The following is a 22,140-nucleotide window of genomic DNA, read 5'->3' on the forward strand; positions in this document are numbered from 1 at the left end:
ATTGACAAGTAGTTGTGTCATGTTTACCAAATTTGGTTTAGCAGGATACACAAATCTGGTGAACTGGGGTGATGTGTCAACAAACCAACTGTAGATTGATAAAAAAAAGCTACCATATAGTGTATGCGTGGAGGAAGTTACGAACTGCGATTGGGAATGAGCAGTGACAATAGTTTTAATTTTCCTTTTTAAAAAAAGCAGGATTATTATCATGGTTGTAACTGTCCACTTATTGGCCAAAAGGGATAAAGAAAAATAATTTAAAGCATTTGAATTGTCTTCCCATATAGTTGTATGCAATATGGACGAATGTATTCTTATGATCCTTAAATGAGAAATATATTGTCATTATTTGCTAGCAATTCAGTTGGGAAGAATGTTTCCTGGTTTCCTTTATATTATTGATTTGAATTTTGTTTGCACTGATTGTTTATAGAAATTGTTTTGAAATATTCCTTCTTTGCTGTATTAGGTACTGAATGTTCAACTTGCCCATAAGATGCCAAGTTAAAATATACAGAAGTGATACACATTCTTCATTTTTATTGATCAATAGAAAGTTGCCATTTAAAAGTTTAATGTCTGAAAGAATCTGATTTACCTCAGCGGCTACATTGTGCCAGTTGTACATTCAAAGACTGACACCAAATATTTTCAGAGGGCAGTATTTAAATTTAATTGAAATAATCACTAAAGCTAGATTTAAGAGATTTTTTTCACATTTTTTAATGTATAGCAGAAGCACTGTGCCAGACGAACGAAAATCTAGCCCATAAATACAGAGCATCTTTCAAGACAGAGATGCATTATTAAGTAAATGTCACCTTCAGTTCTGGGGTTTTTTTCATGAATAAAGATGATATTCAGTAGAAGGCACCTTGAAATGCCTTCCTGGTCATTTTATTTATTGCTATCCAGGTTTTACAACTGTATAGCTAGAGGAGGGAAAGATAATTACAGGAAAAGGGCTTAAAATTATAGGAAGGATCTGCAGGAAAAGTAGAATTTCAACGTTCTATTTGTAAAGGAGAACCAGGCAAAGAAAGTGTTAAGAACTACTTCCAGTATTGATTCACAAGTGGAACACTAGCCTTGCTGCCATACATACTTGGAAAACGATATAAATCAATTAGGCTAAAAGGCATGGGATGGTTGAAATAGTGGCAGTTCTAATTTGATATTAAAACAACTAATATAACCATAGTAGTCTTATTAGATATAGAGTACTAAGGCATTAAATACAAAATAGAATTGATTTTTTCCCCCCAAATCCCCTTCTAAACTTTTGGTCCTTGGTATTCTATGTGGACTGAGAAAATGGATGCAGTATGATTAGTCTTTCAATTCTTCTAAGCCATCTGGGTTCAAGCACAATTTCCAATAGTTTGGTGTAGGGAAAATGAGAGGAGATCTGGCTATAGAAATCCATATAGACTCCCATGCTGTCTTGTTCTTAGCATCACTTCCTTGCCTCAAGACTTCAACAGTAACAAAGATGCATTATCTGAGTCTGAAGCCAGAATCAGCTATGTAAAATAGTACATTTTATCGTCCAATGTTCTCTGGATATTATACTGCCACTCCTTCAGAAAAGTTTTCATAACCAAATTGAGGTGCTTCTCTGAATTTTTAAAAATCTTTTTTTCCATTTCCTGAATTCAATGCGGTCTCTTTTTCTCTCACTAGTGTGAGTTAAGCCTGGACTTTATTCCCCTGCTCCCCCACCCCAATCCCTCCTCTGCAGCAATGGTACCAGACAAGAGCCAGGGCTAGACTAAGTGAATTTATTATCTTGAGACAACTGAGCAGTTGTGGGGTGGAGAGAGCTGACCCCTCACATTCCCCTAGTTACAGACAGATCGTTAACCATAAAGCTGGCTTCAGAAAGAAGGCAGGCTCTAACGCAGGACAGGCCCCAGGCCCCTGTACTCATGCCACAGCCTAACCCCCACCCAAACCTCATTAATTGTCAGAAGTGCCAACAAATAATTAACCTGCTTCATTAATAAGTTACAATAAGTTACAGCAGGTGGCAGCAAGTGGAAAGGGACAGAATCGTCTCCCTGTCCCTATATCCAGCACACAAGAGAGACATACACACGTACAAATACAAATCTTCTCACGCTTGAGGCTAAAGAAACTAAAAAGGAATTCAGGGGACAAAATGGATGCAAGACAAACAAGAGAGGCCCGTGGGAATCTCAAGTGCAAGGTGGGGGACATGGGACCAGCTGCAAGGGCAGCATGTCTAGAAGAGATGGTTCAGAACGGCTCTTTGTGCCCCCACATCCTCACACAATTCCAGTCTCCTCTCAAAACAGAGGAATGCAGCTTCACATCATGATCAGGAGAAATGGGAAAATGAGGAAAGACTGATTATACATATGGCAAGATATGGTCCCAGATGGTCCTTTGCAAGTTAAGCAGCAAATTGATTCACTATACACAGGAAGGGAGAAATGTGAGGCTCAGAGGAGTTAAGAGGGGCACAGATGGCAGAGATGAAAACACCCAGCAAATGGAGGGGAAACAGGGGGAAACTGAAGAAAGGTGAGCAGATGGTAACAGTTGGAGATCAATAGCAAGAATTAAGGCCAAAATATATGTTACATGCATGCTTTTAAAACCCAGTGGCTGTTTTTCTTTTCCTCAATTAGAATAGACTAGTGATGGAGCAACCTACAATGAAAATTAAATGTACTTAATTCTGCCTTTCCTTATTATATTCATGGAAACCACATTCATGGAAACCAAGTTGCAATAGAAAAGTAGGCAGAATTTCCTGTCTCCAAAGATGCTTTTTCCTAGGAGGGGGCAGAACTCAATTCCAGCCAACTATATAATACATAATCTGGACCCAAATCCCTACAGGCACTGGAAAAACTGAAAGAGGCTTGTCTTCAAAGGACTGAGATTGCATTAACTTGATCTAACCTCAGTCCTGGAGAGAGGGTTGTCTTGTTGTGTGCAAAAAAACAAACAAACAAACAAAAAACCAGCGAGTGGGGTGGGGGAGAGGAAAACTATTCTACATTTTCCCCATGGAAATAAGTTACTAGACATCTGGCATAGCCTGGATGAGGATCTGGAGGAAGAGCCAATCTCAGTGAGGTGTGGGAATTAAGCCAGTCCCTAGCTGGGAGTGTGGTCCCTTACGTGGGAAAAACCCAGGGAGGGTGGGGTTCGGGGGAAAAAGAAAGGAAATGGTCACTGCTCGTTCTCGCCAAAGACATCATTCTGGCGCCGTTTCATGCTTTCAAAATCAAATGGAGCCCCAGCCATGCGCCGATAAATGTCTTTGATGTCATCACATGTTGTCTCAAAGTGGGTGGTGGCATCATACGATCGTGAACAGAATATCTGCAAGGGGAAAAAAGGGAAACAAAATACAAGTTCACAGACTGGAGTCAATGGGGAAAGGGAAAAAAGGGCAAGATCCAGAACCAGTTCTGGAAAAATACACTCTAAAACAGCGGTCTCCAAACTCGGAAACTTTAAGATATTGTGCACATGCTGGCTGAGGAATTCTGGGAGTTGAAGTCCACAAGTCTTAAAAGTTTCCAAGTTTGGAGACCCCTGCTCTAAAACAATTCAGCAAACCTGAGAAATCTCACCTGACTTTCAGTTCCATCATCGGTGGGTTCATATATATCACTGATGGCCACAAACCTGGTAAGGAAAGAAAAGTGTTTAAAATCATTTCAATTGAAGAAGTAGAAATCAATGGAAAAAGTTAGTATGGACGCATTTATGTTCCTACTCCTGATTCTAATCATATCAATGTAATTTACAGATGCAGAAACCAGCCAACCACAATCATTGGTCACTCATCAGCACTGATTATTTTTTCAAACCATTTTTGAGACCCATATTTGGTCTTTATCTTCAAATATTTTTGCATCCCATGTTCCACTACTGCTATCATACTTTACAATGTCCATCAGAACTTCTGCCATTCTTCTAGCCATTCCAGGACCTGATATAAAGCTATTTTTATTATCTGTACATCATCTTGCGCTTAATGTTTGTTATACCATTGTGTACTTTGTTAAAAAAAATCTTCCAAAAATCCAGTATTCAGCAATCTGTAGGATTCACAGAAGGCAATGTCCCACTCACAGAAAATTACTGTGCAAAGTTGATGATTTAGACTGCATCCTTTCTTTCTGCCATGTGTAATTTTCTTCCCTGGATGGAACCATCTAAAATGGTAAAATTACAGGCCTACCACATGTGGCTGCTGTTTATAAGATTCACTCATTTCTTCTTTTACTACTGCTCATTATATTTCAAAAATTTGCAGCTTTTTTCCTTAGGCTTTCATTGTTAAGCAAAGCTGGAAAGCATCTCTCAGGAATGTCCATATTTAGCAACCCTTAATAAATTGCAGCTGTGCCCCAGTGTTCTTCTCTCACCTTGAGACTCCTTAATACATATACAGTACATGTTATCATCAAGACTGTGGATTGTCAACAATGTTAGAAAATTGTCCCAAGTTATAGCACTGGACCAATTGTCATCACAATCAACCCAGAATCACTTACTTTTGGTCAATAGGTTCAAGCAGTTCAAGAGCTGGCTGCACTTCATTCTCAGGAGAATCTGTCTCTACAGTAGTACTGGCAATAGCGATGTATTTGCCCTGGGCAGCCACATTGTGGGCAGAGGAAATGAGACAGACATAGATATCTGGGATTGGGGAATGAAGAAAAGAAGTTAGGATTGTTGAAATTCACCCAAATCTATACCGCCCACTATATCCAGAAGCTGCTCTGAAACTTGAGGAACTGCTGTCAATCAGGATGTAGTAGACAATATGGAATTAGATGGATGCCCACTGACTTGGTACAGAAAAACCTCTTGTATCCCTAAAATAAATATCTGGATTCCCACCTTCATTAAGCCTACCCTATTTCATATAGTTGCTGTGTAATTAAAGGTCATAAGAAGGGTACCAGATGCGTGATACTCCATTCTGCAGAAGTAGCCCAAAGCATAGTATATTCCATATTCCCATATCTCTAAACTCCCATATCAATATGCCCTCACCAGATTTGCGTCCCACTTGATTCTGGGGAATGATGATTTGACAGGAGTTAGCATCACTGGTGCCACGGATAGGATGACTCAGAATACAGATGACGCGTACAACCTTTCCTGCTGGGCGCACTCGATCTGTTACATAGCTGGGATCACAGATCAACTGTTTGCAGCGTGCCACCTTGGAGGGAGAACCAGCATTAGCAAAAGGAAAATGTTGGATTCACCAGTCTTCCCTGAACTCCTAGCCTTCTTCAACAGTGCTCTCTAGAAGTATTGAGGCTGAGAATTCTACCAACCCATTTGGAGGATGCCAGGTTGAAGACAGTGGACTTAAATGCAGAATCCTAAATGTTTAATTCAGAAATTCATTTTGTAGCAGTGTAGACTAAATACTGTATCCTCACACAACTGCATATAAATTGATCTTGATACTATGTGCATTCTCATGTCTGCTGAAATGTTCGCCATGAAAGAGCTGTTGTATTTATTGAGGGGGAAAAAACAAAACCTGCTGGAAACGTAACTGATGTTGACTATTTTGAGGATTTTAAAGAATGTTTTTAAATTCATATGTTTTCATTTGATCCTCTCCCTTTAGATGAGGATTTTAATGTTTCAATCCTTTTCAACTAGATCAGCTTTCATACAGGATTAGATGACTTATGTGGGAATGACTGAATGAAAATAATTTAGCCAGGAGTAGCACAAGAAAATGATGAAAGTTAAGAAACCAGAAGAAAGCTTCTGTAGCTCTTGAAACAAAAGCAGAAACATTTGTAGGGGAGAACTCAGCTTCACTACTGACACCAAAGTTTCTTCAACACTCTCTCAGTCTTCTCCCAGCAAGCTTAACTCAAGGAAGCAGGAACAAAAGCCAACAAGAAGGAGGAAGGAGTACTGTCAATGGTGCTATATCAGGAAACTTGCCACTGTCTTCATCATGTTTCCAAGGGCCAGAATATGCTTACAGATGGAGGTTGTGTCAAGAGAAGGCATTGAGTCGAAAGGCTGAATTTTAAAAATTGCCAGATCCCCCACCACCCCACTTTAATTTGCGGATTGAGGAAAGACCATATATACCAACTTCATGCCTTTGATGCTTGCTTTGGTGCACTGCCTGGTGCAATGGAAAGAAGAAGCTAGCTGTAAAGCTAATTGTTAGGAAACGTTAAAGAAAACAGAGCACTGACAAGGAAGTTCCCTTGTTCTAAAAATACCTTGTGCTACAAATTCAAAGCCTGTGGGGAAAAACGGTTAAGTAAAATGCTATCTCCTTTCCTCTTGTTTGAGGGTTAGGGAAGCCAAGAGCAGATCTGGTTTTACAGATCTGTGTTAACAGTCAGCAGAAACCAGAGGTGAAATGCTCCCAGTTCGGACCGGCTCGTCCGATCCGGTAGCGATGGTGGCGGGTAGTTCGGAGAACTGGTAGCAAAAATCCCTGGCCCTGCCCCCTGCCTCTGCTGAGCCTCGCCATCATCAGAAGTTTTATTTTTAACTTTTAAAAGCAGTTTTTCTTCAGCCGAAAACATGCCTTTAAAAGTAAAAAAAAAGGTCTTTGATGATCTCACGACTCGGCTGAAGAGGTTGCCAAAAAAAAAAAAGTTTTTAAAGGCTCCTCTGGCGATCCCAGCTGAATTCCTCATCATCAGAACCTTAAAAAACATGTTTTCTGCAAGCTCTTCAGCCGAGAAGAGTTTGGGTGAAGTGCAGCTGCTTTTACATTGTGTGTGAGTCAGTTGTGTTGTGTTGTGTTGTGTATGTGTAAAGTGTGAAAGTTGGTTTTTGAGCTTTTTGTGGCTGTGTGAGGTTCCTGCTTGTTGCAGGGGCCATTTTGGGTTAAGTGCAGCTGCTTTTACATTGTGTGTGAGTCAAGTTGTGTTGTGTTGTGTGTGTGTAAAGTGTGAAAGTTGGTTTTTGGTACCTCTTATTGTTTTGTATACTTTGCTTATTATTTTTATTATTTATTGTTATTGGCCACGCCCACCCAGCCATCTGACCACCAAGCCACACCCACCAATTAAGCCACGCCCACAGAACCGGTAGGGAACATTTTTAGATTTCACCCCTGGCAGAAACCCATAGCTTTCTGAATTCCATCTGATTAATAACTGATTTGGACCCATGCTCCATGGATGATTTCATTGATCATGCTGAAGTTTTCACTGAGATTCTATTATCAGCAATCTTATGAAAGTTCTGCTCTTCTAGACTTTGTACCGTCCATGTTTTATTGAGTAACTTGGCATGGGAAGATACATGAAATGCAATAAATAGCAAAAGAAACACCAACTTCCTCAATAATACACCGAAAAGGGCGTAAGATAAATAAAATGAAAGCACTGGTATTGAAACTAAATATCTGAGCATAAAGATATTTTTTCTTTATTAAATACTCAGGCCTGATTTTATTGTCACAATTGAGATTCAAGAAAGGAAAATTCCCCATTCCAACTGCTCCCAGTCACTGCTATCAGTCAATATGGACCAGTTTAAGATTATCATGATGGGCTTTAATGAGAAAGAGTAGCCTCTAAATGGAGTTAGGTAGGAAAAGCAATCCTGAAATTCTTAAAACAGAAAGTACTTACATTATATCATGGACTAATTTTCAAAGACATTCTATTTCAGGAACCATCTTCCCTATATAATTAACCTTAGTAACAATTTTATGGCCCTTAACCAAATGGAATGAAAATGCCAACTGCTCACCTCTCCTTCCGATTTGACTCCAATGACCTTGCCACCTTCCATGACAATCTCATCCACTGGTTTGTTGAGCATGTAGGTGCCACCATAGATAGCGCTGAGCCTGGGGGCATGAAGTGAATGAATGGTGAAGGGCACTGGCCAGACCATTACGTCTACCACCCCTGCCCCCAAAGGCACATTTTTCCAAATAACTGTATAAGGCTGGGCAATGCCAAAGATATGCAAGAATTATTTTCCCTGTCTCAGCTGTCTCAAGTATCATACTAAGGGACTTTATTGCTTTTTTCAATAAAATTTAGCTCCCCCTCCTCATATAAATTAAATCAACTATCTTGAAGCCCTCAAGTATATAGGAACAGTAAGGCTATGCTCACTGAGAATTCAAGGCATTGAAGTTTTGGAGAGTGACAGGCTAGAAAAATATTGATATAAAATGGCTTTTTTCTTTTTAATGTATCTTATCTTCTACTCCCAAAGGTGCTTTTCCAACAAGCAACTGGACCAAGAAAGTCCAGTTGCCTGTTTGGAAAAGCACCCTTGGGACAAACATGACCTGGATGATTGATAATCTCCACAGACATTTATCTTCTAGGCCAAGAATAAAATCAGAAGCAAAAGCTGCCTCACATTGTTGACTGTCCATGAGGCAGATCATACCTGGCAAAGCCCTGGGGAAGCTCACCCAGGCCATACAGGGGGTAGAGATAGGGGCTCTTCCCATAACGGGCCAGGGATTCACTGTACAGTTTTATGCGATTGATGGTTTCCAAGCAAGGTTGATCCAAGTAACTGCGAAAAGAGAGAACAGACAATGTCATTCCTCCCCAAAGAAAGGGGGAAATAGGGGGCTTCCTAAAGAAAGAGTGATGGATGTTGTTATAGGAAAATCATGAGTTCCCAGTGGTCATGGACTGCTTGACACACCGATATTTTTATGATTATTGTATTGATCCGGTATTTATATTACCTGGTATATTTTAATCACCCAATATCCGTGAGATGGGTGGCATAAAAATTTAATAAACAAACAAATACTGGGATCTGCTCATTAATCATTAATTAATGATTAAAGAAACTGAAAGAAATGAGAAAAAAAGAATTTTGCAGGACATTTCTATAAACTCTCTCCTGAAAAGCCTTAAGTGAACCCTTAGTTCACTCTCAGCTGACCCAGCCATTCCCAGAGGAAATGTATATTAGAACTATGGGACCATAATCAGTGTGGTGCATGATCAGAAATAAAGAGGCATGAAGATAGGTCAGCCGATTGCAAGAAGGCAAGCTATGATCGATCACTCACTCATCAGTGCGGTAGAGAGCCAGTGCATGGCCTGTGAAATCAATGACATCTTGGCCAAGGTCAAAGCGTCGGTAGACTTCACGCATGGTAGTGACATGAGGATCCACTCCCTCCAAGGTCTTTGAATCATTCTCATCGAAGTTTGCCACAAACACCAAGAACTTGCGGAAGCGTCGTTTCTCAAACATGCCCATGAGATCTGTGAGAGAATGAGGGTTAGAGGAGGGATGGTGCATAGCAGGTTAAAGAGCTAAATAGAACTTTTACAGCCCTAGAATTTGAATTGAGTAGAGTAGAGTAGAGTAGAGTAGAGTAGAGTATACTAGACTAGACTAGAACAGAACAGAACAGAACAGAACAGAACAGAACAGAACAGAACAGAAAAGAATTCTTTATTGGCCAAGTGTGATTGAACACACAAGGAATTTGTCTCCAGTGCATAAGCTCTCATTGTACAGAAGCAATAAGTGAGAAATCATGATTATAATCATAATACATTATCATAAATCGTAAGAAATAACACTCAGTAATAATCATAGGATACTAAATAAGCAATCAATATAAATCATACTAGGATATTAAATAAAACAATTAAAATAAATAGTAAGACACGAGCACCAAAGTTATAGTCATAAGAAAACAGTGCAAATGCATCATCTTCAAAAGAAGACAGAACACCTCTCTTCCTCCTTCAAACTTAAAAGGTGGATTATGAAATATCAGAATCATGTTTTTGAATCTGTACACATATAAAGAGTAGCATCAGAACTCCATAATCTCAATACTTGAAATATCGCAAAAGGATTTATATTCAGGAAGCCAATTATGGCCCATATAAATATATAAATCTGAAAAAATATGCTGCAAGGGATTAACTGTAAAAACATTATTAAAAAGATCCAAGTATCACCAGTAGAGAAAGCTGTCTGGTGAAGCTCAGTTATAACCATGCTTCCTTACAACCTATTAGTTCTATAGTTGCTAATATTTGAACTAATCATTCCTGTATAGGTATAGATTTTACCTTCCAAGGAGGCATGTCCATTCCACTGACTTGGGAACAAAGAAAGAAAATGGGTGGAGAACACCTGGTTCTCCACAAATGACCTTTTTCAAATTCAAACTAAAAAAACTTATTCAAGAGAAAAAAGTATGTTTTGGCTATCCAAAGTCCTAAAAATATCATTCTAGAATTTTCCCAATGCCATTATATACGGCCCTGGTTAGAACCATTTCAGAATGAATTTGACAGTACTTTGGCAGCTGCTTTATCTTTTTAAACAACTGCAGGTCTATTGTTGAATTGTAAAACAGAATGCATAAAATAGAATATACCTCTTAAAATGATGAAACCTAATAAATATGCAACTGAAATTTCCTATAATTTCAAACACATCAGATTTAGCATTTATGAAACCAAGTTAACTTACTGGAAGCCAGTGCTTCTGTCTCTGTTGATGGCACTTTGTAAATCTTTCCTGCCTTGTAGACAAAGCTGCCTTCCACCACTTTGAAATCTAGGTAGCGTGTCACCTCTGTGTACAGCAGCATCTTCACAAGTTGGCCTATATGAAAAATGATAAAAGAGGTTCCTGAAACTCCTACACCTGCCTCCATTAGAGTTCCCACACTGCATGCAGGAGATTGTAGAAATAAGGCAGCACTCAAACAATTTATAATAAATAAAATAGGTACCACTCAGTGAATGCAAAGAAATTGCAAACAAGAAATAAAAAACTTGGAAGTGCACATGGAAAATATGAGTTGAGCTATAAGGAACAAAGCTCCAAGGGCTGCTAAGCTGTGTGTGCACATTTATTCATTAGTGTAAATCAACAAAATGCCAAAAGTCCTGGCATTCTTCAGCAGCATACATGTCCCAGTGTTTCAGCAGCATATATTCCCAGTGACTTAAAATAGTGTTCATTCTCTTGTAGTAATGTCCTTTGTTCCTTCATTACTATTCATCTACAAGGAAAATATACCATATCTCTGGCTAGGTGACCAAAACATCTAAACAGAATGGGACTTACCATTGGCCATGAGGAATTTGGGGATGAGATCAACATTCCAGTCCCGGCCACGCCCCATGCATTCAGAGGGGCCCTCTGTAATTTTGAAGCGTTTGTAAAGCTGGCAATTGTGGAAAGGACAAAATAAGCTTCAAAATATTGTACTTGCAAGAGACATTTCCATTAGAACTTGCTCTACTAACATAAGACATATCTGTTTATTCGCGCAGGATTGGCATAGGAATTTTTAAATAGTTTTTAATATTTGATATAAATTTTATGGGGATTTTTACAGTTTTAAATGTTTTAATTTGGCCTTATATCTAATAAGTTTTTTAATTATTGTTTTATTTGTATATTATTGCTGTTTTATCTTGGCTGTGAACCGCCCTGAGTCCTTCGGGAGAAGGGCGGTATAAAAATCCAATAAATCTAAATCTAAATCTAAGAGAGCCAGCTTTTATAGTGGTTAAGGCATCAAAGCTAAAACTTGGGAGACTAAGTTTTAGTCTTGCCTTAGGCATAAACCCAGATAGGTATCCTTGGTCAGTTGCCCTCTTAGCCCTGGTAGGGAACCATTGGCAAGCCACTTCTAAATAACCTTGGCATGAAAACTTCAGGGACTTGTTCAAGCAGACCCTGAGAATCAGACACGATTTAATGGAAGAAATACTAGCATAACATAATACAGTAGTACCTCGGTACTCATCCTTAATTGTTTCTGGGAGGTGCGATGAGTCCATACAAATTTTTCCCATAAGGAATAATGTAGCAAGGCAGCTAACATCAACAAGTTTTAGTTGGTGCATGACTACCAAACAAACAAACAATGAGTACTGGGACAAAAATTTTGAGTCAAAATACATTAAGTACCAAATTCGATGAATTTCAAAGCAACGGAGTAACAAGGTACCACTGTGTATCAATGGCATCAAAATAGGAGTTATAGCTCAGTTTTATTCACCACACAGACTCCTTGTTACTTCCTTTGGAGCAGAACAGCAAAAAGGTTTGTCAATTCTCTAAAAGGAGATCACATGATAGGTGATCACATGAGCCTCATCACCCCAAACTTATTTTACTGTGACCCATTACTTTCCAAGTTTCTTAGTGAAAAAATTCCTCTCTCTATATATACCATTTTAGAAGGAAAACCGGCACACATAAAGATAAATTTCACCTTTTTGTGTTGTAAACTAGCATGATTGGGGGGGAAAAGCCTAAGTAAATAACATTGTTACTATGGGGAAGGGAGAATGCAAATGTTTTCTTTCATAATTATTACATTACTTTTATAACCTTGCAACCTGGGTCTTATAGTTACTTCTTGTAGGTGGGTGAGGGTACCCATTGCATTTACATTTCGATGCACATCAGTAATTGTTTGGAAATTTCTAAACACGCTTAGTAAATTAAGACACATTATAGGAATGTTCATAGATACCTGGCTTACTGCAATATAATGAACCATACATTAATCTACTAGGTTTGTGCTAAGACACATTGTATTATTCAAGTGACAAACTTTGTGCAAACAGAACTGCAAGATGTTTAACTGTTGTGGTTCAATGTGTTGTCCATGCACAGCCTATAAAGAAGGAATAAATTCTAGACCACATATGGCGTTCAAACTTTTTTGCTGTAGCATTTAGATCACATCACAGAAAATGGGCAATGTAATTTCCTTAGAATTTCCTTAAAATTGCTATCTTCTTAGAAAACTAAGGAGATAGATTGTGAAAAGCCTTTGGATATGCTTAGCACATCTAAGCAGGAATGAAAAGGATACAAGGAAAATAACTGATTATTTGAGGAAATTCTGGTTTTCTTGCATGAATTCAGTACCCTGTCTACTGAAAATAATCCAGTAAATGCACTGTAATATGCAGTTTCCATATTCTGTGTTCAATCGACTTTCAATACAAATATAGGTAGTCCTCAACTTATGACATTTGTTTAGCAACCACATGAAATTACAATGGAACTTAAAAAAGTGACTTCCAACTGGTCCTCACACAAATATTGCAACATCCTTGCAGGTATGGGTTCAAAATTCAGCTGCTTGGCAATTAGGATGTATTGCAATGTCCTGGGGGTCATGTGATTGCCATTTGAGACCTTCCTAGGGGGATTCTGATAAGTTAATGGAGAAAGCTGGATTTGCTTAACGACCATATAATTTGCTTAATGTCTGCGGCAAAAAGGTCATGAAATTGGGCATAACTCTTAATGACTGTGTCGCTTAGCAGCAGTTCTGGGCCCAAATGTGGTTATAAGTTGAGGACTACCTGTATGCACATGCAGAGGCTGGATCCTCACCTCCTCCAGGGGAGTAATTGATGAGCTCTCACCCCCGTAATATGGATTCCGGTCCATATGCAACACCTTCTTGCCATTCACAGACATGATACCTGAAAGGATACATTCCTAAAATAGAAAGTGAGTAGCATTATGCCTTCTCAACAATAAATTCAAACATGCTGCTACTACATGGTAAGCTCCACAATAAGAGTCCCCAAAGTGAAACATAAATGCATAAATAAGCATCTCATGAGTGTACTTGAGACTATTCTGTACCTTCATGAGTATCCCAATCTATTTCATAGAACAGTGATGGTTAACCTTTTTGAGACTGAGTGCCCAAAAGCGTGTGTGCATAAATGCACATTTGCATGCCCTCAAATTGCAATGCGCCCCCCCCCACACATGCGCCCCCCTGCACCCCGTTTTGGCTTCCTGGTTGGTTTAGGCTTTCCAGGCCCAAAACTGGGCATGGGGGGGCCTCATACTGTGCCCCTGTCCCCCATTTTGGCTTCCAGGTTGGTGCAGGCCCAAAATGGAAAGCCTCCTACACCCCATACACATGCACCCGCATCCCTCACATGCATGGCAGAGACCCGAAGACCAGCTGGCCGGCAGGAGGAACACATATGCACGGGGGAGCTGGGCTGGGGCAACTGCTGGCATGCCCACAGAGAGAGAGCTGCATGCCACCTGTAGTACACGTGCCATAGGTTCGCCATCATGGTCATAGAATTTATCTAAGTATATATGCATATGTACCTGTGTGCACGTGTGTATGAGTGTGTGTATAAAAAGAAGGGCTGACCCGTAACAGAAACTGATATCAAGGCCTGAGATACTGATAAGAGCTTCCCCATCCATGTCTGGACAAAGATCTGTCTTGGAATTTTATTAATAGGTAACTGAAGCAAAACTGATTTGGTGCTTCCTGGTCTTGATCTGCAGTCAAATAGATTAATGTTCTTTTGTCAGTCAGTATACATCTTAGCAGGGCAGAAATTTAAGGCAAAACCTAAAGATAAACTAAAGACAAATGTATGAATGTGCATGACTATAAACAAAAGAAGCTCCAAAAGGATTCTTTGTGTTGTGAAAATCAAAGTCTGTCTTAAGTTATCAGTATTAGATCATCTTGGTAGAGTTCCATCCTGATAATATACTGACATTGACACTTAAATTCCACCAAGTCTATAAATGTGTGATGTATACATACCAATTTACAAATTGTCTACATGATTTGTTCATCACCTATTATTTAAACTGTCTAAACTTACTGCTAGACCAGAGTAAAATGGATTCAGCAACACAGAGCATTTCTAATGCTGCGATCATATGTAACTCTCTAAACACTAATTATAAATGGTACAGACATTACTGAATGTGTGCATGGGAACCATATCACTTCTCATAAGTGATGTCTCACACATTATCCAAGAAGCTTCTGCATTTGTGCTTTCCTCAGCATCACTGGGGTCATTGGTTCAAAGGTCTTTATCAGATTTCCTCAATGCCTTCAAAAATGGCAGAGCTTCTAAAGTATTCAGAGATGTACCTGCCTTGAAAATTGCCTACACTGAACACTGATGTCAATTTGATGTCATCAGTGGGTCACTGATTTAGGGAATGAAAGCCTGTAGAAAGTATAGATGCAAACATCAAAGGAAGATTCAGTCTTTTCTCTGCAAAAGAACCTTCCCATTGTTGCTCTGCAATACATTCCAATATGGGAATAGGTACATTCTCTTATGAAGGGCCATTGCTTTGCGACAGATTACCACTCTTAAATGTGAAATGTCACAAATTCAATCCCTGGCATTTTCAAGTTGAGTTAGGAAAGATTCCTAACTATCTGAAGCGCTGGAGAAACTCTGCTATTAATGCAAACAATTCTTAACCAATGCTCTGACTTGGTAAAAGACATCTTTTCCTATGTTCCAGGGAAACGAGGAATCCTGCTTAAATGCTCATTAAAGGAAAAGGTAAGAGACTGAGAAAGGTATGCAATGGATCAATACCACCACCCCAATTACAAATGCATGGGATCCACTGCAGATGGTGCTTTTATTCCAGCAACAGGAATGACTAGAATCACAGAACCAGAATAAGGGCTGTGTATAAAAAAAATATAATATAGATATAAGGGCTGTATCTATTTCATTTTGGGGGGCAAAACCAACAGAGAAAACACAAGATCCTTTAAGACTGCAGAACAGTCATATACAACAGTGCCCCCACACATACACATTTTTTCAAATTAAAAAAAGCCAAAGTAGAAGGCAAGAAAAACTGTCCTATGCTGAGTTTCAAAGAAAAAAAAATCCAATTTTGCCCGGTCTTACCAAAGGACCTCAAGCAATGGGAAAACCTTACTAGAAACTAATTTGGTTCTACCAATATATACAATTCAAAACATTCAATGTTACAGAAAGAAGATCCAATGATGTAATGAGAATACTAGAGTCTTGTAAGAAAAGAGAGAAAAGGGGGATTACTGATTTAATAAAGATAGTACGAAAAAAACAATTTCTGTATGTCTGTACTGTATGTCAAGAGATTTGAAGGGGGGCTGCTAATTAAACTCAATAGAAAAAGCATTTACAGTGCGTTTTCAAAAGTCGGGGGGGGGTACACATATAGGTAGCTCAATAATAAATAAATTGTACATGGAAGATGAATTGTTTTGAGTTTCCATGCGATAAACCCACATCTCCTGAAATGCTCAGGATGGGGCACAAAATCCTGCACTGCAGAGCCTTCAATCTTGGGCACTGATGGGAGACAGGATCACTATTCCCATTGGTATTATAGGATCTGAGAGCAGGAAGAGTAACAGATCTACCAGATCCAAAAGAAAGCTTGGAAATCACGGTGATATTATTCCTGCTTCCTCCTTTATTAGAGATACATGGATCAGATAATCACATAATTTCTGCAAGAGAAGCTTTTTACAAAACAGGTTTCCCCCCAACTTAATGCCTGTATTAAAGATGCAACTAGAGATTCTAACTGATAACTTGGTGATCCAAATAAGAAGAATATATGCGTAAGAATTAAATGAACAAATGAAGAATCCATGCAGTTGGTGCCTATCGTTTTTCCGCTTTCGAGAAGCGCTGATGGCGCCAGGTTGCATCAGAGGAGATGCAATGGGGCCAAACACACCATTCACTATGGAGTAGAGAACGGGATGAAATGTAGGGCTGGACAAAACAATTGCAATTCAGAAAGGGTACTGGTGTTAAGATGCATCCACAGACACTGAGGAAAAAGGGCAGAGGAGGGTGCAGCGGCTGCAAGGAGACGCGCACAATAGCCCCCACTTCCCGCATAATCTATGCGCGTGATGGTGTGTGCGTGTGTGTGGCGGCGCCGAGTACTGGATTTAGGGAAGCATTGCTGCGATCCTTAAGAAACGGGAGGTGGGGGGAGCTTTCGGAAAGACCGAGCTGCTTCATAAGGGCAATGCAAGGATTACAACCCCACCCGAACCTGGCAGGGCTGCTGATGACGGGCAAGGATACAGGAGCCGGAGGGGATGGAATGCAAAATTGCACGGAGGGAAGCGAGGGGTGGAAGATGCCGGGATGGGGGAAGAGCAAGAGGCGCACGGTAAGCGGCTCCGAAGGACTCACGGTCAAGCCGGTGCCCAGCACGATCACGTCGTAGGCCTCGTCCATGGTGCCGGCTACAGAGCCGCCCCCCCCCCCCTCCCCGAGAGGAGCCAAGATGGGCCGCGGTACCGTAGCCCGCCTGGATCCCTCCGCCGGAAACGAGTCCCGTTCGAGAAACTCTCCGCCGCGGGGAACCGCCCGGCGAACTTCGCTTGCCTAGATGCCGTAGACGCCAAGGGAGGCGGTGCGCGAGACGAGAGAGATGCGCGTGCTGGGTGGGTGTTCCTGCCCTTTTCCCAGAGTGGTGCCTACGCTTTGAAGCAAAGAAAAAAGAAGTCCCGAAGCCGCTTTTCCGGGGCTGCTCGCTTGGGTGGGGAAAGGTGGGGATTGCAAATCGCGGGGCCCTGCCTCTCGTGTCGTCATGGCAACGGGTGGTGGCACCACCGATCCGATGCTGGAAGTAAATGGATCCGTAATTCTGAATAAAGGAGACAAAACAATTCCCTCCCAGGTGTAGTTCCCTCTCCCATCCCACCCTCAAGGCTCCGTCAGAAACATCTTAAAAGCTTTGGTGATGACAGCGACTCCCAAGATGATTCCGCCAAGGAAAGAGATCCGCGATGCGGAGGGGAAGGGCGGTAGCTGGACCCACGCTGCTTGCATGTTAATGGTGTCGAGGACTGCGGTTCACGTCGCTTCGGCTACTGGCTAATATTTCCGTCAGTTACGAAGTTGCTAGCTGCATTCCCGCTCCTCGACGGCCATAAAATGGCTTTGGGTCGACGGTGCAGTGTAGGACCGCAAAGCTTTGTGCTACCAAGGAAACCCCATTGACTTGATTCATCTTAAGTGTCTGAATGGGAGAAAGGTGGGGATTGCAAATCGCGGGGCCCTGCCTCTCGTGTCGTCATGGCAACGGGTGGTGGCACCACCGATCCGATGCTGGAAGTAAATGGATCCGTAATTCTGAATAAAGGAGACAAACAATTCCCTCCCCATCCCACCCTCAAGGCTCCGTCAGAAACATCTTAAAAGCTTTGGTGATGACAGCGACTCCCAAGATGATTCCGCCAAGGAAAAGAGATCCGCGATGCGGAGGGGGAAGGGCGGTAGCTGGACCCACGCTGCTTGCATGTTAATGGTGTCGAGGACTGCGGTTCACGTCGCTTCGGCTACTGGCTAATATTTCCGTCAGTTACGAAGTTGCTAGCTGCATTCCCGCTCCTCGACGGCCATAAAATGGCTTTGGGTCGACGGTGCAGTGTAGGACCGCAAAGCTTTGTGCTACCAAGGAAACCCCATTGACTTGATTCATCTTAAGTGTCTGAATGGGAGAAAGGTGGGGGATTGCAAATCGCGGGGGCCCTGCCTCTCGTGTCGTCATGGCAACGGGTGGTGGCACCACCGATCCGATGCGGGAAGTAAATGGATCCGTAATTCTGAATAAAGGAGACAAACAATTCCCCTCCCCCAGGTGTAGTTCCCCTCTCCCCATCCCACCCTCAAGGCTCCGTCAGAAACATCTTAAAAGCTTTGGTGATGACAGCGACTCCCAAGATGATTCCGCCAAGGAAAAGAGATCCGCGATGCGGAGGGGGAAGGGCGGTAGCTGGACCCACGCTGCTTGCATGTTAATGGTGTCGAGGACTGCGGTTCACGTCGCTTCGGCTACTGGCTAATATTTCCGTCAGTTACGAAGTTGCTAGCTGCATTCCCGCTCCTCGACGGCCATAAAATGGCTTTGGGTCGACGGTGCAGTGTAGGACCGCAAAGCTTTGTGCTACCAAGGAAACCCCATTGACTTGATTCATCTTAAGTGTCTGAATGGGAGAAAGGGGCTCAGACAGTATTGCATTTTTTTTCTCCATTGCAATATGTATTAAAACAGAACTACTTGGGGAGGGGGAGACCAAGGAATCCCATTTTGGATTGTAAAAAGTCAGCACTCATCCACCCTCCTAAGAGAATGAAATATTTTGGGGAATATTAAAAAGGCAGGATAGAATATTTCTCCTAAATGGGGGAAAAATCTTAAGGGAGGCAGAAACCAGTACCAGTCTCCCTGCCCCAAGCAGAAACTGAGGCAGCCGGCTTTTAGAAATGTAGCTTTGGTTATCCATTCAGAAAGACTGGGTCAGGCAGAAACTTCAGAGAAGCAATTAGGCAAGAGAAGTTTAGCTCAGACAAACACCTAGGATTTGCATTTCCCCTTTTGCCTATAGAGCCAGCCATGACCCCTATATGACCCCATAAATAAAAGATATAAAAACCCACCCTACTCTCAACTTGATTTTGTTAGCTGTCCCAGAACTCTCTCTCTCTCTGTGTGTGTGTGTATGTGTGTGTTGGTTCTGTTCACCAATAAACAGAATCTATCTTTCCAATCCATGTTACTCCCGAATTGGAATTGGAATTGGAATTGGAATTGGAATTGGAATTGGAATTGGAATTGGAATTGGAATTGGAATTGGATTTTCATCCAACAGGATCCCAGCATCTTATAAAGATAGTACAAAAAAAACAATTTCTGTATGTCTGTACTGTATGCCAAGAGATTTGAAGGGGGGCTGCTAATTAAACTCAATAGAAAAAGCATTTACAGTGCGTTTTCAAAGGGTACCCATAAAGGTAGCTCAATAATAAATAAATTGTACATGGAAGATGAATTGTTTTGAGTTTCCATGCGATAAACCAACATCTCCTGAAATGCTCAGGATGGGGCACAAAATCCTGCACTGCAGAGCCTTCAATCTTGGGCACTGATGGGAGACAGGATCACTATTCCCATTGGTATTATAGGATCTGAGAGCAGGAAGAGTAACAGATTTACCAGATCCAAAAGAAAGCTTGGAAATCACGGTGATATTATTCCTGCTTCCTCCTTTATTAGAGATACATGGATCAGATAATCACATAATTTCTGCAAGAGAAGCTTTTTACAAAACAGGTTCCCCCCAACTTAATGCCTGTATTAAAGATGCAACTAGAGATTCTAACTGATAACTTGGTGACCCAAATAAGAAGAATATATGCGTAAGAATTAAATGAACAAATGAAGAATCCATGCAGTTGGTGCCTATCGTTTTTCCGCTTTCGAGAAGCGCTGATGGCGCCAGGTTGCATCAGAGGAGATGCAATGGGGCCAAACACACCATTCACTATGGAGTAGAGAACGGGATGAAATGTAGGGCTGGACAAAACAATTGCAATTCAGAAAGGGTACTGGTGTTAAGATGCATCCACAGACACTGAGGAAAAAGGACAGAAGAGGGTGCAGCGGCTGCAAGGAGACGCGCACAATAGCCCCCACTTCCCGCATAATCTATGCGCGTGATGGTGTATGCGTGTGTGTGGCGGCGCCGAGTACTGGATTTAGGGAAGCATTGCTGCGATCCTTAAGAAACGGGAGGTGGGGGGAGCTTTCGGAAAGACCGAGCTGCTTCATAAGGGCAATGCAAGGATTACAACCCCACCCGAACCTGGCAGGGCTGCTGATGACGGGCAAGGATACAGGAGCCGGAGGGGATGGAATGCAAAATTGCACGGAGGGAAGCGAGGGGTGGAAGATGCCGGGATGGGGGAAGAGCAAGAGGCGCACGGTAAGCGGCTCCGAAGGACTCACGGTCAAGCCGGTGCCCAGCACGATCACGTCGTAGGCCTCGTCCATGGTGCCGGCTACAGAGCCGCCTCCCCCCCCCTCCCCGAGAGGAGCCAAGATGGGCCGCGGTACCGTAGCCCGCCTGGATCCCTCCGCCGGAAACGAGTCCCGTTCGAGAAACTCTCCGCCGCGGGGAACCGCCCCGGCGAACTTCGCTTTGCCTAGATGCCGTAGACGCCAAGGGGAGGCGGTGCGCGAGACGAGAGAGAGATGCGCGTGCTGGGTGGGTGTTCCTGCCCTTTTCCCAGAGTGGTGCCTACGCTTTGAAGCAAAGAAAAAAAGAAGTCCCGAAGCCGCTTTTCCGGGGCTGCTCGCTTGGGTGGGGAAAGGTGGGGGATTGCAAATCGCGGGGGCCCTGCCTCTCGTGTCGTCATGGCAACGGGTGGTGGCACCACCGATCCGATGCGGGAAGTAAATGGGTCCGTAATTCTGAATAAAGGAGACAAACAATTCCCCTCCCCCAGGTGTAGTTCCCCTCTCCCCATCCCACCCTCAAGGCTCCGTCAGAAACATCTTAAAAGCTTTAGTGATGACAGCGACTCCCAAGATGATTCCGCCAAGGAAAAGAGATCCGCGATGCGGAGGGGGAAGGGCGGTAGTTGGACCCACGCTGCTTGCATGTTAATGGTGTCGAGGACTGCGGTTCACGTCGCTTCGGCTACTGGCTAATATTTCCGTCAGTTACGAAGTTGCTAGCTGCATTCCCGCTCCTCGACGGCCATAAAATGGCTTTGGGTCGACGGTGCAGTGCAGGACCGCAAAGCTTTGTGCTACCAAGGAAGCCCCATTGACTTGATTCATCTTAGGCGTCTGAATGGGAGAAAGGGGCTCAGACAGTATTGCATTTTTTTTCTCCATTGCAATATGTATTAAAACAGAACTACTTGGGGAGGGGGAGACCAAGGAATCCCATTTTGGATTGTAAAAAGTCAGCACTCATCCACCCTCCTAAGAGAATGAAATATTTTGGGGAATATTAAAAAGGCAGGATAGATAGAATATTTCTCCTAAATGGGGGAAAAATCTTAAGGGAGGCAGAAACCAGTACCAGTCTCCCTGCCCCAAGCAGAAACTGAGGCAGCCAGCTTTTAGAAATGTAGCTTTGGTTATCCATTCAGAAAGACTGGGTCAGGCAGAAACTTCAGAGAAGCAATTAGGCAAGAGAAGTTTAGCTCAGACAAACACCTAGGATTTGTATTTCCCCTTTTGCCTATAGAGCCAGCCATGACCCCTATATGACCCCATAAATAAAAGATATAAAAACCCACCCTACTCTCAACTTGATTTTGTTAGCTGTCCCAGAACTCTCTGTGTGTGTGTGTGTGTGTGTGTGTGTTGGTTCTGTTCACCAATAAACAGAATCTATCTTTCCAATCCATGTTACTCCCGAATTGGAATTGGATTTGGATTTTTCATCCAACAGGATCCCAGCATCTTATAAAGATAGCATACATTTTGAGTTCAGAAAGAATAGGTTCAGACCCTGATTTCTCCAAGACTGAG

At 42.1% G+C, this 22,140-nt stretch overlaps 1 protein-coding gene across 3 annotated transcripts; it reads right to left on the reverse strand.

The window, feature by feature from the left end:
- Positions 1 to 1,770: 1,770 nt before the first annotated feature.
- On the reverse strand, positions 1,771 to 20,701 carry GDI1 (GDP dissociation inhibitor 1). 3 transcript variants are annotated; one of them, XM_058169374.1, is made up of 11 exons: positions 20,602 to 20,701; positions 13,384 to 13,491; positions 11,086 to 11,185; positions 10,483 to 10,617; positions 9,053 to 9,251; positions 8,410 to 8,541; positions 7,753 to 7,852; positions 5,050 to 5,221; positions 4,545 to 4,689; positions 3,615 to 3,669; positions 1,771 to 3,360 (listed from the first exon to the last, which is right to left on the reverse strand). In XM_058169374.1, exons 1-11 carry the CDS (start codon positions 20,644 to 20,646, stop codon positions 3,208 to 3,210), a joined length of 1,344 nt encoding a protein of 447 aa, XP_058025357.1. In that variant the 5' UTR covers positions 20,647 to 20,701; the 3' UTR covers positions 1,771 to 3,207. The 3 variants fall into 3 exon arrangements, with proteins under 3 accessions (XP_058025357.1, XP_058025356.1, XP_058025359.1); XM_058169373.1 differs by lacking the exon at positions 20,602 to 20,701 and adding an exon at positions 17,001 to 17,143; XM_058169376.1 differs by lacking the exon at positions 20,602 to 20,701 and having other exon boundaries at positions 13,353 to 13,482.
- Between the last annotated feature and the right edge of the window lie 1,439 nt (positions 20,702 to 22,140).

This window comes from Ahaetulla prasina, chromosome 2, assembly GCF_028640845.1.
Source record: "Ahaetulla prasina isolate Xishuangbanna chromosome 2, ASM2864084v1, whole genome shotgun sequence".
NCBI lineage: Eukaryota > Metazoa > Chordata > Lepidosauria > Squamata > Colubridae > Ahaetulla > Ahaetulla prasina.